This window comes from Drosophila guanche, unplaced genomic scaffold, assembly GCF_900245975.1.
Source record: "Drosophila guanche unplaced genomic scaffold, DGUA_6, whole genome shotgun sequence".
Lineage (NCBI taxonomy): Eukaryota > Metazoa > Arthropoda > Insecta > Diptera > Drosophilidae > Drosophila > Drosophila guanche.
The window spans coordinates 1,730,199-1,745,992 of NW_022995744.1; the positions used below are offsets into that span (position 1 = coordinate 1,730,199).

Consider the following 15,794-nt stretch of genomic DNA (forward strand, 5'->3'; position numbering starts at 1 on the left):
TCCCGAAGGTATCCTGAATCTTTCGCATTGTTAATCATACAAATGCTTATAATAAACACAAATATCGATGATAATTATGCCATTATATAATTTCGAAAAATTAACGCACTGTATTAATTTTAATTTATCAACACTTTATCAAATTAATGACATTTATTCTATGTTAAAATGCAAGCATAATAATTTGAATAAACTATAAGCCATATTTTATNATAATATAATTCAATAATATCAAATATATCACTAAATAATATATATTTGATATTTTCGATATTTTTTTGCTAATGTATATTGGTACAGCTCTATTCTGCGCATCGAAAATAAATAGCTCCCATAAAGAAAACAGAAACCTTACATATGTTTTAACATTTTTGATCCTTATTCCGCTTTTTTGTGTTTTTAATATGACTTATTCAACTATTTTTCTTCTTCTATTAGAAGAAAACACCCACAGATTTTTTCGCAGTACGAAAATCCTCCAGATCATATATCCATCTCGCACACCCCACACCTCGCAAAAATCACCACTTCTGCATAACCTTTCCTATTTTTCTAGAAAACTGTGAGAAAAAATTCCTTTGCTGAGGTTTTTTCCGTTGGCTTTCGTGGTAATTGGGACCAAACCACTAACCAAACACACATTCGGTGTCCGTGTAAAGTCAAGAAATACCCAGTTTTGTGAGCTAAGCGAATAGGGACGTGTGAGACGCTTCGAATATACTCTTGTATCAGTGTGATATCGCAGCAATCTGGGAGCAACTTTCGGTTTCACTAGCTCTTAAAGTATCTGAGTACTAGCCGACAAACAAGACTGCCAGACGGACAGACAGACATGCCTATATCGACTCGGCTATTGAACCTTATCAAAACTACTAACAGAATATATATTCTTTATGGGGTCGGAAACATTTCCTTCTGTGCGTTACATACATCATGATTCACATATATTTTTATATTAAAAACATTTCGTTACATATATACATATACGAGATTTTGATTTTTTTTCCTGCAGCCCTAGTAAGTATTTTGTTTAAAATGTGACGGTTTGTCGCATGGTAGAATTACTAATTACTAGAATTAGTAGTTTCACCATCGTTTGTCGGCTATAAGCATTAAGCAACTGTATAAAGTTCCTAATTTTCTAATTTTTAGTGCTCGTTTGCTTGCCGACGCGGAAGGTTGGGCGCTCACTCCATTGTCGTTTCACTCACAATTACAGCGAGAGCCCTTTCACTCGCACTTATTGACAGAATTGTCAGCCTCCCTAATTTTTGCCGACTAGACCTCCTTATATAGTTGCTTCATGGCTATAAGCATGTCTTTTCCCGCTCGCACAGCAACAGCAGTGGCAAAACAAAGGGAAGACTGTTGTCAACAACTTAACAAGTCTCTGGAGGGAGCCCCTCTTCCAGGGGATCTCCAAGAAGCCCTACCTTCACGTGAATGAGCAGAACGACCAGGTCAGCACAACACGTTTGCACTGGGCCAGACGTATCTGTCCCAACATTTTCACCTTGACACGAGAGAGCCCGCAGCACATGAAATCAGTTGACAGAAAGTTCTTGAAATTTTCTGCTTACCGCGCACACATAAATGTTATAAAATACAATGTCGTTTTCTCAGAGTTGCACATTTGCTGAAAAGTTTTTGCTATGAGAGACGACAGGCACAGATACCAAGCAGCTGCAATCGCCGTCGTGTTGGGTAAGGTTCATTATGATTTTGTGGAATATTTGCATTTCATTTGTTATAAATGTATTTCGGACAGTCTTGCAGCAATGCAGCGGCCTGCCTTATACGTCGTCAATGGTCGGGAATGGGAATGATATCGATGGGGATACATATCAGCACTCTGGAGGTGGACGATCGGTGGACTATCACACGGTTGTAGGCCATTTCAAGGACTTCTTTATGTATCTTCCTGTGATGATGACCACTATAAAAGAGACCATGTCTGGCTTCCCCAAATTCGCCGAAGGCGTGCGTATTCTAACGTCTGGCAAGGGACGCGTCGACGGAGGCGAGGAGTGCAAGTGCAGTCAAAATTCCTTGGGAACGGGCGCCAGTAGTGAAATGTTGGACGGTAATGGTCGCTTTGGTTGATAGTTGATGGTATGGACAGAGACAACGACAATAAAATGATTGGAAATGGCGATACATCGCTCTGATTCATTGCATTCTGGGAATGAAATTGAAGAAACTTTGATTTCCTTCGATCGCTGCTTAACAAAAAAATTAAGAAATTAGATGGAAGTGAACTTTGTATGTCGATGGAAAGGTTTCGTTTCATGTTGTAATCCATGGAACATTCGAGAAGGCCGCAATAAAGTAGAAAATTAATTCGAGGCAGTCGATTTTCCAACCTATGACCCTAAGAAGTACATCATGATACGTCCTTGAACACGTAAGTGGGCTACATATACATACGTGTAATCCATAGACCATTTTGGGTGGACTTTAACTATATTTCGACACACAATATTTTCTTAGGCTGTCGGCATTGGCTGGCTCATGCTCATTAGCTTCATTCGTGTCAATATGGGACCCTTGGGGAGGCCCACGTATGACTCCTGCCCGAATAATGAAGGGTAGGAGGGAAGGGACAGGAAAGGAAGCCTAATCAAAACTTCTAATCTGCATACAATGTAGAGGGGCGGTGGAGGTTGAGTGGTTACTGCTGACTGTCATGTTTGCACTTGTCATTATTGTTAATTGTATTTGCCGTGTGTCGATGCATGCATGGGCTATATTTACATACCAATCCAATGGTCGTGGCAGAGCACTGTAACTCACGGTGTCCACAACGAAGCACTTTCCATTTCAGTGAGCTCCACGGCGTTGAGAGGAAGGCAACTGCAACCGATCCCGAGTACAGCATGTCCAGGAAGCGAAAAAAGCTGAGCCACTAGACAAGCAACGAACAGCCAAAAACGGAAATTTGCATCTCATCTCACAACGATGGCCACGGGAATTGAGCTTATTGTGGCAGCGGCCATGTGCGTTGCATGTCCGGCTTTAAACGAGTCCCTGCCCGCGAATTTGATCCAGCTGAGTGATGACGGCAGCAGGAGCCTTTCCACCGAAATGCCCATCGATGTGGAGGCCACTGACGCCGGCCTGGACAGCGATACGCCCGTGGAGACCCTGGAGACGATAATCAACAAGAAGCTGAAGTTGCGCGAGATGCGTGACTGGATCAAAGGCAAGCACCTCCGCATCGCCACCCTCGAGGACTATCCGTTGAGCTATACGGAGGTACTGGACAATGGCACGCGCATCGGCCATGGCGTCTCCTTTCAAATCATCGATTTCCTCAAAAAGAAGTTCAACTTTACGTACGAGGTATTCGTGCCGCAGGACAACATCATCGGTTCGCCCACCGATTTTGATCGCAGTCTCATCGAGATGGTAAACAGCAGTGTGAGTATCTGGTAGGGCAGGGATTTACTTGGTAGCCTTAAGGCCAACCGCCCGCCCTCTTCCTTCGTTCCTTCCTCAGCTTGTGGATCTGGCAGCTGCCTTCATTCCCTCACTTTCGGACCAAAGAACCTTCGTCTACTATTCGACAACCACCTTGGACGAGGGCGAGTGGATAATGGTGATGCAGCGGCCCAGGGAATCCGCCAGTGGCTCTGGCCTGCTGGCACCGTTTGAATTTTGGGTCTGGATACTGATACTCGTATCCCTGCTAGCCGTAGGACCCATCATCTATGCCCTGATCATTCTACGGAATCGCCTGACGGGCGACGCCGCTCAACATCCCTATTCGCTGGGACACTGCGCTTGGTTCGTGTACGGAGCGCTAATGAAACAGGGCAGCACCCTGTCGCCCATTGCCGGTGAGTGCAGTCTGTTCAGTTTAGCTGCAATTAGGCCAAAGTGCAGCTGAGGACCGATATGAATCGCTCTAATGAAGGGAGGGCTTGGAGATTGGAGTTTGGAGATAGCATGCTTTGGTCCCGTTTGTCGTTTCAATAAATTCATTATAACTTATAACATTGCAGACTCGACCCGTCTGCTATTCGCCACCTGGTGGATATTCATCACGATACTGACGTCCTTCTACACGGCTAACCTGACGGCCTTCCTTACCCTCTCCAAGTTCACGCTGCCCTACAACACGGTCAACGATATATTGGTGAAGAACAAACACTTTGTCTCGATGCGTGGTGGTGGGGTCGAGTATGCCATACGTACGGTAATTCAATGGATAGACTGCGACAAAATTGCAAATACGAGCTACTTTTTGGTTGCAGACCAACGAATCGCTGTCCATGCTGAATCGCATGATACAGAACAACTATGCGGTCTTCTCCGAGGAGACGAACGACACGTACAATCTCCAGAATTACGTGGAGAGGAATGGATACGTGTTTGTTCGGGATCGACCAGCGATCAATATAATGCTTTATCAGGACTATCTGTATCGCAAGACAATCAGCTACAGCGACGAGAAGATCCACTGTCCATTTGCCATGGCCAGGGAGCCGTTCCTCAAGAAGAAGCGCACCTTCGCCTATCCAATTGGCTCGAATTTGAGCCAGCTCTTTGATCCGGAGTGGGTAGGATATAGCCAGACCGAGTATAGATTGTAGCATTCTCGTATTTCCAGGTTACTCAATCTGGTGGAATCGGGCATTGTGAAGCATTTGTCGGCCAAGGATTTGCCCAGCGCCGAAATATGTCCCCAGGATCTGGGCGGTACTGAGCGGCAGCTGAGAAACGGCGACTTGATGATGACCTACTATATAATGCTGGCCGGATTCGCCACATCTCTGGCCGTTTTCAGCACCGAACTTATATTCCGGTACGTGAATAGTCGCCACGAGGCCAACAAGTGGGCTCGACACGGCATCGGACGCACTCCCAATGGCCAATCCATAAAACCATCTCGCTGGCTGAGGGGCTGGCAGCGCCTGGACAGCGGAAAAAAGCAGTTGCTGGGCACCTCCACCCAGGGCCAGAACGTTACTCCTCCGCCGCCCTATCAGAGCATTTTCAACGGTGGCCATGCTGCCGTGGCTGCAGATCCTCGCCATCGCTGGAAACGTGCCGTGGGCCAGAGCAACGGGGTTCTTCTCGGCAACGACGCGCTGACCGATGGTGGGGTAAGGCGATTGATCAACGGCCGAGATTACCTCGTCTTTCGCAACCCAGACGGCCAGAGTCAGTTGGTTCCCGTCCGATCGCCTTCGGCCGCGCTATTTCAATACACCTACACCGAATAGGATATATAATATATATATATATGTACCTATGTTTATTTGATACGATCTTGTTACCTGCACCATTAACCTCCACACAAAAAATACGTAGACATCAGATGTTGTGCCGTTTTACAGAGATCTCCAATAAAGTGCACCTAATGAGTAATATTCAAAATTTATTTTGATGTTCGTTCGAGTATCCTTTATTTCTATGTTGCTTCCTTAATTATTGGCTAGATATCGTTCCGGAAATCGATGCTTCTTCTTCAGAGATAAGCATGCTTCGAGTGTCGGTCAACAGTTTTGCACAAAAGAAGAGTAAGTAATAATTCTGACGTTCTTTGATTAAATGCAGAACCACGAGGTTTCTGCAAAAGAAAGTCCTCTGTAGCTCTTACGGAGAAAGAAGAATTTTTCTCTTACAAGAAAAATACTATTTCGTTTTATTTATTTGACTAATTTACGACTGGTGTCACTCAGTTAGTCTACTGTGGTGTGTGGAGTGAATGTATAGGACGACTGCATGTCCAGGCTGCTGCTGGAAGAGCAAGAGCTCCTCGAGGGGGCTCGAGACGAAAAGGCCGACGAAGCGGAGGACGAGCCACTGGAGGAACTGACCCAGGCATGGCCCAGGTGACGACGTTGCCGCACCAGACCGAGAACCGAGCCAGCCACTGGAGTGGAAGTGGATGCCGCTGATAACTGCCGCCGTATGCTGGAGTTGAGCAAGAGCTGTGCAGGGGCTGGAGCCGTTGACGGGCGTCCCGTCGACTCATTGCTCCCTGCGGACACCTCACTGGAGAGCGAGGAAGGGGATTCATCGTTCTCCACTATTTGGACTGAAATGTCTGCTGCCGTGTTGAGAGTGTTTCCGTCCAGAAGCTGCAATGTGGTCACGCTGCGTCTGAGCATGTCGTGATAGAGTGGCAGGCGACAGACTGGATTCCCCTGCAGCTCCACCTCCATCAGCAGCGGACACATGCCCAGGAATGAGAGCAAACCTAGCTCACTGATTCGATTGTTTCGAGCCCTAAGCACGCGTAGTTGGGACAGCTCTACTAGGGGATCCACACGCTGGATCATATTACCATCGGCTATTAGGACCTTGATGGCGGGCAGGCCGCTGGTGCCATCGAAGCTGTTGAGGCCGCAGTTGCTGATATTCAAGTTGGTCAGCTGCAGCAATCCGTAACCCAAGTCCCGCAAAGAGCTCAGCACACTGCCGCTCAGGTCCAGGTTTTGGAGTCGGGGCAGAAAAAGCGACAGCCGGGACAGACTGATCGTATAGGAGATCACCCTGAGTCGCACCGTCTCCACCGCCTCCAGGTCCGTTCGCTGCGTTACTCTCCGCTAAAAGAGAAGAATTTTAGTTGCTGCTGCACTTCGATTTCACGTAACCTACCAGGAGCTCGTCCAGAGTCGGCTCTGGGACCTGGGGCAGCACTACGGGCAGCATGTGCACAAATGCCGGGAAATGTTGCGTTTCCTCGACATTGGCCACATCCCGATCAAACGAGTTTCGGCGGGCCAACTGCCGTCGATGGATTTGTGGTGGCTGCTGATGCTGCTGTACCTCGGGCGGTGGCAGACGTACCTGGGCTAAGGCTACTGGTCCCACTGGGGCCGCCAACAGAAGCGGCAACTCCGCCTGCAGGGAATGCTCTGGCGAGGATTCCAGATACTCCGCAGGCGCCTCCAGAAGGGGCATTGTCAGCAATGGAATGTTCCCTACCGTCTGTGCTGACCGACGCTGTTATGACTGGTTTCATTGATATAATAAGCTCCAGGTTGCCATGGTGATTCCTATTCACATTGGCGGCGTAGCGTACATATGTACAGATACAGATGTGGTGAATTGTAGACAGGGTTGTCGTCTGCTCGATAAATGAGTGAAAAAGTGCATTCATAGATTTATTTTAAAACAAAGAAAAATAATTATTTTATTACAGAATAAATTAAGTGAGTTTTATTTCTTTTTTTTTCGTTGAGTTTCAACTCTTTAGCTGATAATCTTAACATTTTCCGTGCTGCTTGAACCGTAGGTCACAGTGTCCAGCTGCTGCGAGATCTGGATGCAGTTGCGCGTTGGTGCAGAGTAAACTTGTTCCCCCTCAACATTAGCAATTGTTACTTCATCTCTTTAAGCAAGCCACATATTCCATAGATGGCTATCCACTTTTAAGGCAGGCGGAGATTCTTGATCTAGGAGTCTTCTTTGACTCAAAATTTATTTTGTATCGAACATTTGAATTTTATTTTGCGAAGAGCCTGCGCTGTGTTCGGCTTAATGAAGCGCAATGCATGCCATTTCAAAAACCCATAGGAGGCTATGTCTGTACACGTTTCTTGTACGCCCGCGGCTGAAGTAAGCTTCCGTTGTTTGGAACCCCGCTGGTATCGTTCAAATTGTACGTATCGAAAGATTGCAAAGAAAGTTTCTGAAGTTTGCGCTCCAGCCCTTGCACTTTGCTCTCCCTTTAGCATCGTACGACAGTAGATGTCGCCTTGTACATTTCTCCTCTCGAAGATTGTAGGACCATCGCGGCACAGATTATTTTGCAATTATCTGCTCTGCAGAATTGGGTTGAATTGGAATTTGCAATAACGAGCCCAAGTGTACAGCTCTTCGTCAACAAAATGCGCTGCCAGTTGTATTGACTTTTGCCAGGTGAAGGGAGCCGTCAGACGGATGCATTCTGATTTTTTCTGATTTTTTATGGCGAATAAATAAATAATTAAATAAAGAATACCTTTGACTTTTGGTTTCTAAAAAATAAGGCATAATTAATTAAATATGTTTGTGTCGCCCCATTTTCCAAATCATCATCTGAGTATTACTAGAAGACGTTTTTGCAGCCTGACTGCGAGCATTTCGACGTTGCTGGAAGCCGCCTTGGCCTCACTCCTCAGCCGACTTTTTTTTGGCAATATGCCCACTGACGTCAGTGTGACGTCACGGTCATGACGTTTTCTCGCTCTCTCTGTTCTGTGACTTTCTGTCTGCTTGTGCGCTTCGGAGAGCAGAAAGAGTTGGCTCACAAAATGTTGGTGTTGGTGGCCAATTCCTCAGCGCCTTTTGCCATTTCAAGGGCCATTAGCTAACACCAACGCGAGAAGCCTCCTACTCTCTTTCCACAATGCCTCTGACAGACAATTTCTCTGACAGTTGCCTCTCTTTCCCCCACGCTTTACGATAATCGAATTTTCCTGCGCCTGCTCCCTCCCTGTCAATATCTTTGCCGGCTTTTGTGTGCTTCGTTGAGGTGTATATGGTTGGTGGGTTGGCACTTGCTGTTGTTGCGGCGTGGTGTTTGAGGCGAGCTTTTTCCATTGACGTCATCAGAGGCGAAAGCTGCGCAGTAGTTCGAACCAAGCTGCCATCCTACCACGCATTTATCGATTTCCAAGATAGAGAGGGGAGAGAGAGCACGAGAGAGGGGGAGAGAGAGAAAGCGTGCAAAAGTGTGGGCGAATTCAGTTTTGCAAAAAAAAACCCGACAGCTCCCGTGGCAGCTGTGGATGACTTCCAAAAACCAATTTCAATGCACTGAAAATGAACATTTCAACCTGGTAATAGTTAAACAGTTAAATAATATTATTAGGAGGGGAGGTATATGTACTACATACATACATATGTATGTACAATTGATGCATACAAAATCATTTTCACTTGCAGATAGGAGTGAACAGGATTTCTCTCAGTGTAATCCCAGCTGGTTTGGAGTTTGGGCCAGGTGTTGTTCCCAACAAGCTCTCCCTAAACCAGCCAAACGTAGAAAATAAATCCCATTCTATGCTTACAAATTTTTATAGATTCCTATAAATAGAATTTGTCAATAAACCCGACAACACAACAGCACACACACTCTGGCTCACAGTTGGAGCAGACATAGTGTATGTGTATGTGTGTGTGTGTGTGTGTGTGTGTGTGTGTGTGTGTGTGTGTGTGTGTGTGTGTGTGTGTGTGTGTGTGGGTGGGCGCTCAGACACGCACTGTTGACGTCATTGAACGAAAGAAAAGCTTTCGCCTCGACTCGTTACTACGTTACAGGAAGCGGGCCACAAACAACCAAAACCACCGAAAGCGAATCGAAACGAAACGAAACGGCAAGTCGAAGCCCGAGCCGAATGGTAGAGCATAGAACAGGCAAAGCTATTTCGTACACTGCTGGTGAAGCTTAGTTTCAGTCGTCAAGCAGCCGCGGCGACGGACACGGACACACGGATCAATCAGAGGCCAAGCTGTGAGTACGCGTTCGAGTCCTGTGGAGAGCTCTCTGTCACTCTGCCACCACGTCACGCTCTCCTCTGTGGCGCGCGCGTTCTCCTTCACATTCGTTTCCAGTGCCCGATGCCCCTAGATCCTAGAGAAATCCTCCAGGAGGCGACGCTGCAATTGAACCAAAAATAAAATTCAAGAGAAGGCTTCGAGAAAATGCCCAAAGTTCTCGGCCGAGAACGAGCAGTCAAGTGTCCGCGAGTGTAGATCCGTCAGTGTGCTGTTAGGGGGGTTCTGGGGTTGTTTTGTGGGTGCAGCCCCGAGTGCTTAATTATTTGGGTCAAAGCAGGCATCAGAAAACAGCAAGAACGTGCAAAAGCTGCATCTGAAAACAGCGAACCAAAACTTGCGAGCATTCAGCCCATTATCCACCTGTTATGGAGCTTGCCTAGGCCATCTCCAGAGAGCGACAGTGACAGCGACAGCGAGAGCGATAGGACGCAATGGAGGCCAGCCAGCCAGCCAAGGTGCATCGGCAGCACCAGCGACAGCGACGGACGGAGGCACGTCAGCGTCGCCTGGAGCGTGAGGCAGCTGCCACAACCTCATCAACGCCGGAGAGAGATGGTGGTCAGGAGGTGATAAGCACCATAGAAGACTGTGCGGCTGCTCTGAACGATTCCAGCTCAATGGGAGTAGCGGGTGAAGGAAGCACAACAGGAGCGGGGGGAACTACTAGCGCCGGTCGCATCAGTGCCCAGAGCTCGGCGGACAGCATTGAGATGGTTGGCTCCCCCAGTCAGACCTCACAGCAGACTGTGGTGCTGGTGAATGGTCACGCACCGCCCTCGTCGCATGACGCCGCCCAAGAGGAAAGCGCCTCCTTGGGGGCTGTCGAGCATCTGGATTCTCAGGTGACGCCAACGCCCCTGCCGTCGCAGCCTACGAAGCAAAGCGATGGCAGTCGCAACTCATCCGGAGACGCCATGAGCCTGAGGGAGACACTGCAGCAGCTGCCGGCCACCCATGGCCACCACAGGTCTCGACGAACCCACTCGCCACAGCCACTGGCCCTGGAGCCAGACTCCTCGTTCCATCGAGGCATCTTGGGCTACATGGATCGTGAGCTGAAGCAGAGTTCGCCCACGCCGTCGGCCTTGAGCAGTGCGGGAGTAGCGGCAGTCGGAAATGGTGCCGGAGGACCTGGAACATCGCGCAAGCAGCAGTCACTGTCTGATCCGCAAGCCAGTCCCGCGCAGCGATCCCTGCGCTCCCGAAACAGCTTCGACAAGAGTCCGCGTCGCAAACGCAGCAAGTCGGAGTCGCGGAGGAGGAGGGAGCGCAAGCTAATAGCCGCCGGCGAGGTGGAGGTGGTCCGCCAGGCTAACGAAACCCTGATGCGCTACCTGAAACAATGCTCCGACATGCACGATGCCTCGCTGTCCGGCGAGCTGGAAATCGATCAGAGCTACGAGGAGCGACGCGTGCACCGCAAGACGAAGTCGCAGCGGGACAAGCGGGGACAGCTAATCAGTGAGTAGCCAGAGTTCCATTCAGTAAAATCGGGAAAGCTCTTGTCACCCTGAACACCACCTCCCCCAACGATTCTGCGCACTAATGCCCCAATATCTTTCCTTCGTTCTTTCTCCCAACCCTAACTTATTTCCTCCAGGCAAGCTGTACACGGCGGGGGGGATATCATCCATACTGAAGGAGCTGGCCGATGACATTGCCCCGGCCGAGGGTGAGGAGATCTACAACCCATTCACACCGGTCGTCTCACCCACGGACGATGCGCCCGCGCACATCGACAAAATGTTTCTGCAGACGTCATCCGGCTATCGACCAGTGGAGCACAGCTACTACAAGCGCTCCTTCCTGGGGGCTGCCGTACGTGGCTCTGATGGCACGTCTGGCGGGGGTCCTGTGGGCGGCATAAATGGCATCTCGGCTGCCGAGCTGGGTGGCGCCGGTCGTCGTCTCTATCGCTCGAATAATGGCCACTGCCTTGGCGGAAGTGCTGGTCCTGGCGGCGGTTCAACCAGCGGACGTGGCAGCTATGGTGACACTCGCTGCCTGCTCGATGCCGACCTCAATCGGTGAGTGAATACCCAAAAATCAAAGCATGCATATGGGGGAAAAAAGACTAGCGTTGATTTAGATATTCAGGAGGGTTCAAGTAAACATTTTTCATTCATTTTAGTACGCCCTGTGGATTTATATATTGTAAATGTATAATCGCAATCTTTCCAGCAACGGCATCTCCAGCAGTATCCAACTTGCCTGTGTAGTTCAACGAATCTGGCTGCTCATGTCGAATATATGCCACGGCCTGCTAGCTGGTCTAGCATTGGCCCATCTACTATTTGTGCTGAACAGCCACCCCATGGATTGGGCAAAGGTCATCAATGGCATTAGTCTTGCTGGCGAGACAATGTCATCCCCATCAACATCATCCACACCGCCAGCAATGGACTTGTCCACAACAAGAGCAAGCCCCACAAATTTGGGCCTAAATGCTGGTGGCACAGATCCCAGCGGATCAGCATCCTCGGGGTCAGGAACATCGGTGGCAAGCAACAGCGATGCTTTAGCCCTGATCAGCGACTATGCGGGATTTGCGGAGATCTACTTGAATACCTTCTATTGCTTGGCCATTGTGTGCCTGGTTTCGGTATTCGATCGGTGAGTAATGTCCTTTGGATTAGGTAATGATTTTACAAGTATGGATGATTTGCATACAGATAGTAGTCCGGAGTGTCCTTTTTTCGTATCTCCATATCTAACACTGTCGCAATTACCTCAACGTAGTTTTCCTTGAAACTGCGTTACACATTGAGTGAAAATCCACTCGCCCATCCCGAAGGTATTCAACGACTGTCCTTAGCAGTCCCTTGATGGCCTTTGTTTTTATGAAAAGTCAAATTAGGCGGAGCGACTGCGGCGTGAAACCTTCGTAAGAAAGTTTGCTAAAAATAGACCGAAAGCTGAAAGAGTACGCCTCGTGGCTAAAGGCGGGGTCGGGTCTCAAGAACACATTGACCTCAGAGTTGGGCCTCGCCATCACTTTCATTGAGCTAAAAATCAAAGTTAGATGGGTAGCGAAACCCCCAACCTCTCCTGACTCATTGCGTTGTAGACGTTAGACTGAACCGTCCGTTTCATGGCACCAGCGTAACGCTGAGAATGTAACATCTTGTGTACATACATTCATACATATGCACATATGTATGTAGTGAAGTGGTCTGTATTTTAGTTTGTATTTGCTTATGGCACTTTTTTGGTTTCGTGGGACATGGAAATAATTTCTATAGCACTCATTGCGTGGTCGCTTTCATCAGCCGCAAAATATTTTAATGCCCTTAAACTTTGCTCTTTTTGCATGCCACAGTCGCTGCCCACACAGCGGTGGCGACGCCGACGTCTCTGCCTGCACTCTTGACCTTTAAAGGCTGCGCCGGTTGATTGTCTGTGTGGGTGGATGGGTTGCTGGTGGAATCAGCTTTGGCTCTTTGACTTGGTTTTGGGGTCTGGGTTATCCTTTCTCCGCTTCGCTCAGGAACTGTCTGCCGCTGTTTTGCTTTTCGGCTTGCAGAAGTGTGAAACTGTGCATGACATTTCTTAGCCGGTTGATTTATGTGTGTGGGTTTGTGTGTGTGTGCGAGGATGCCCCATGCAAAGTATCTCCGCTCCCACTCTGGCAGTGGAGTCACAGCTTTGACCTTTCCTAGTTGGCAAATGGTGTGCATTTGAGAGAATTTCTTCAATTATGAGAAGTGTTAAAATATAAATGTCAGCCAGAGGACGCCCACCATCATGGTGGGCATCTAACGAATAATTTAGTCAAAATATTCCTGGAATCTCCTTAAAGGACAATCAATGAAGCCCGGAGTGAAAGACAAATCAGAAGCTGCGCTCTCCTTCTTCTCGCTCGTTGTGGCGGCATCGCAGATAATATTTCTTTGCGTTTTAAGAGTTACTATTATTCGAATTTCTCAAAGTAACTCACATTTCATTGTTCGATCTGGGTGCCCTTATAGCAGTGGCACAAGCAAATTGCTTTGTTTTCTTTTCAGCTATGACAAATTGTTGTCTATCCATATTTTAATTGTGATATAGTTTGGTCATTTTACCTTATCCAAACACATTTTATATTATTGCAGCATGGACATTTGTCGCTGGAGCTTCTCGAACGCTAGTGAACTGATCTCATTCCGTTGGCTCATCATCACAATGATCTACGTTGCGACAATAATTCTAACGATCTGCTCCGATTCGATCGATGAAAAGCTTTACCTGTTCAATAATAATGCTAATATAACATTAACCCAACAGGAGTTGGTGAGTAGTTTCTGGAATATAATCTGATAACGATTACCAAAATATTGGTTTTCCTTGCAGCTGAGCAACAGTGTGCGGGGAGTGTGGAGCAGTCTGTCGGTGACGCGGAGCATTGCCGCCATATCGGGCTGGATAATGATTGGTCTGACGCCACAGGAGGACATGCTGTATGAACATCTGGTTGATCTTACCAAGTATCAATTGACAAATAATTGAATATAAGGCGTAAGCATATTATACAAATTTGTAAATATTCTCGTACTCGTACTTGTAGTTGAACATTTAGCAGCTGTTGTTCAGGTTTTTGCTTTTTATATGACATAATCCGAGCGTATATAAATCTTTGATGTATACCCAACATATTAAGCTTTAAAATCGTATATTGAAGATTCACATGGATGTCCTTCACAGGCCGCTATAACAAAATACAAAATACAAACCAATTAACAAACACACAAACACGTAAACTTTACGTCGTAAAGTGACAAAAATCTAGTTAACTATGGAAATGTAGCATATGTAGATAATGATACAATATGTTTGCAAGTAGGAGGCAAATTACGAAATATATACATACATATATTTATCATACGAGTATAGATGTATCCTTTACTTATGCATACATGCATTATACAATATGTTCCATAAATAGATATACAGATACTTATACACACTATACAGATATGTATATACATATACTGGTATATACATATGTATATACAATTATTTTTCGTACACATATCGTCTAAAGAAAGTTTTGCAGAAATTGTACAAGAAATGCTTTCCAAACCGAAGCTACAGTAGATAATTCTATATCAAACGATACAAAAAAACTTTTGTAAATATTGTTAATCGCATGTATTGCCGATATACATATATGAAAACACATACATATATTAATATAAACATTAGGAAATTATTTACGAATTGTTAGAGAAGAGAATGTGGAATTATCAATTTATTATATTTCATTAGCTACAACATTATTTCTTTTTCGGATTTGAGGAAACTGGCAATTATTTATTTCTTAAAATCATGTTTCAGTTGAACCGATCTGTACATAAGCTGAGTGCAATAATATAACGAATATAACTGAATTTAATTACAATTAGCTTACATAAGTACATATGTACAAAGATAATTTGAATTAAACCGGGAAAGGATTTACCGAGCTAACGAATCAATCGATCGATGAAAAACGACGCCATGGACATCACATTGTAAACTTGTATATAAAAAATATGAATGCAAATAAAAAAACAAACACAAATATTACTAGTTTACTGTGGGCTCAGCTTTAACATATAATTGCTGCTGGAAATAACCGCGTTGTTCAAAAGTTCAGTCAAGTGGTGAGGTTTTTTCCCACGTTCGCCGTCCGAGTTCTGTAACATTGTGGTGATAAATTCATAAAATTATTCCTTTTTTTTTTAATTATTTCGGTAAGTTTATTTATTTATATATTGTTTAATAAACAGAGAAACAATAAGTAAATTGGCATACGAGTTTGTTTAATGAACAGTAGCAGTCATCATTTAACTTAAATCTGAGAACAATACCAGCATTACTACAGAATTTTCCAATAATGTTTGGGGCTTGCTTGCGGATCGGGATGAATAGGATTTGAAGAACAGCTTAAGATGTTAAAGCGTAAGCTGGAGGATATCACATATTTAAAAAAAAATGTCTTTCTGTAAAAATACCTTTCAACCTTTCCTGATAACACTACCCGACACGATTTTTCCGCAAGGAACCAAATCAACTTTTTCTGAAAGATATGGGGCTTAGAAATTGTCTGATGATAATTTCTGTAGGGAAGGACCATCATCTAATTTGGAAGAGATTGGAGCATTATTATAGCCATAATGAAGAAATTCATTTGCAGTAGCTATCCCCATTACGTTTTTCCTGCAGATTTTTTTTATTTTATACACATTTTCCCATTCCACACTCAGATTCGTGCAGTGTGTGGATCTAGGGGAGAGGAGAGAGATAAAAGAGCGTGTTGGCGTGAGAAGTGATGTACA

General features: G+C 46.0%; 4 protein-coding genes across 5 annotated transcripts; 3 read left to right on the forward strand and 1 right to left on the reverse strand.

Annotated features, from left to right (window-relative positions):
• Nucleotides 1-1,565: 1,565 nt before the first annotated feature.
• Nucleotides 1,566-2,153, forward strand: LOC117579459. The gene is made up of 2 exons (XM_034265347.1): nt 1,566-1,704; nt 1,769-2,153. The coding sequence occupies exons 1-2, from the start codon at nt 1,653-1,655 to the stop codon at nt 2,101-2,103; spliced, it is 387 nt and encodes a 128-aa protein (XP_034121238.1). The 5' UTR covers nt 1,566-1,652; the 3' UTR covers nt 2,104-2,153.
• Nucleotides 2,154-2,814: 661 nt separating this feature from the next.
• LOC117579997 (glutamate receptor ionotropic, delta-1) lies at nt 2,815-5,357 on the forward strand. Its single transcript, XM_034266194.1, has 5 exons — nt 2,815-3,420; nt 3,500-3,839; nt 4,005-4,198; nt 4,257-4,558; nt 4,613-5,357. The coding sequence occupies exons 1-5, from the start codon at nt 2,959-2,961 to the stop codon at nt 5,226-5,228; spliced, it is 1,914 nt and encodes a 637-aa protein (XP_034122085.1). The 5' UTR covers nt 2,815-2,958; the 3' UTR covers nt 5,229-5,357.
• Nucleotides 5,358-5,687: 330 nt separating this feature from the next.
• LOC117579387 (leucine-rich repeat-containing protein 9) lies at nt 5,688-6,995 on the reverse strand. The gene is made up of 2 exons (XM_034265257.1): nt 6,610-6,995; nt 5,688-6,557 (listed from the first exon to the last, which is right to left on the reverse strand). The coding sequence occupies exons 1-2, from the start codon at nt 6,913-6,915 to the stop codon at nt 5,688-5,690; spliced, it is 1,176 nt and encodes a 391-aa protein (XP_034121148.1). The 5' UTR covers nt 6,916-6,995.
• A 2,385-nt stretch (nt 6,996-9,380) lies between these two features.
• Nucleotides 9,381-15,037, forward strand: LOC117579775. Of its 2 annotated transcripts, XM_034265832.1 has the most exons (6): nt 9,381-10,261; nt 10,292-10,959; nt 11,099-11,525; nt 11,680-12,111; nt 13,590-13,767; nt 13,828-15,037. In XM_034265832.1, exons 1-6 carry the CDS (start codon nt 9,930-9,932, stop codon nt 13,981-13,983), a joined length of 2,193 nt encoding a protein of 730 aa, XP_034121723.1. In that variant the 5' UTR covers nt 9,381-9,929; the 3' UTR covers nt 13,984-15,037. The 2 variants fall into 2 exon arrangements, with proteins under 2 accessions (XP_034121723.1, XP_034121722.1); XM_034265831.1 differs by having other exon boundaries at nt 9,381-10,959.
• Nucleotides 15,038-15,794: the final 757 nt, after the last annotated feature.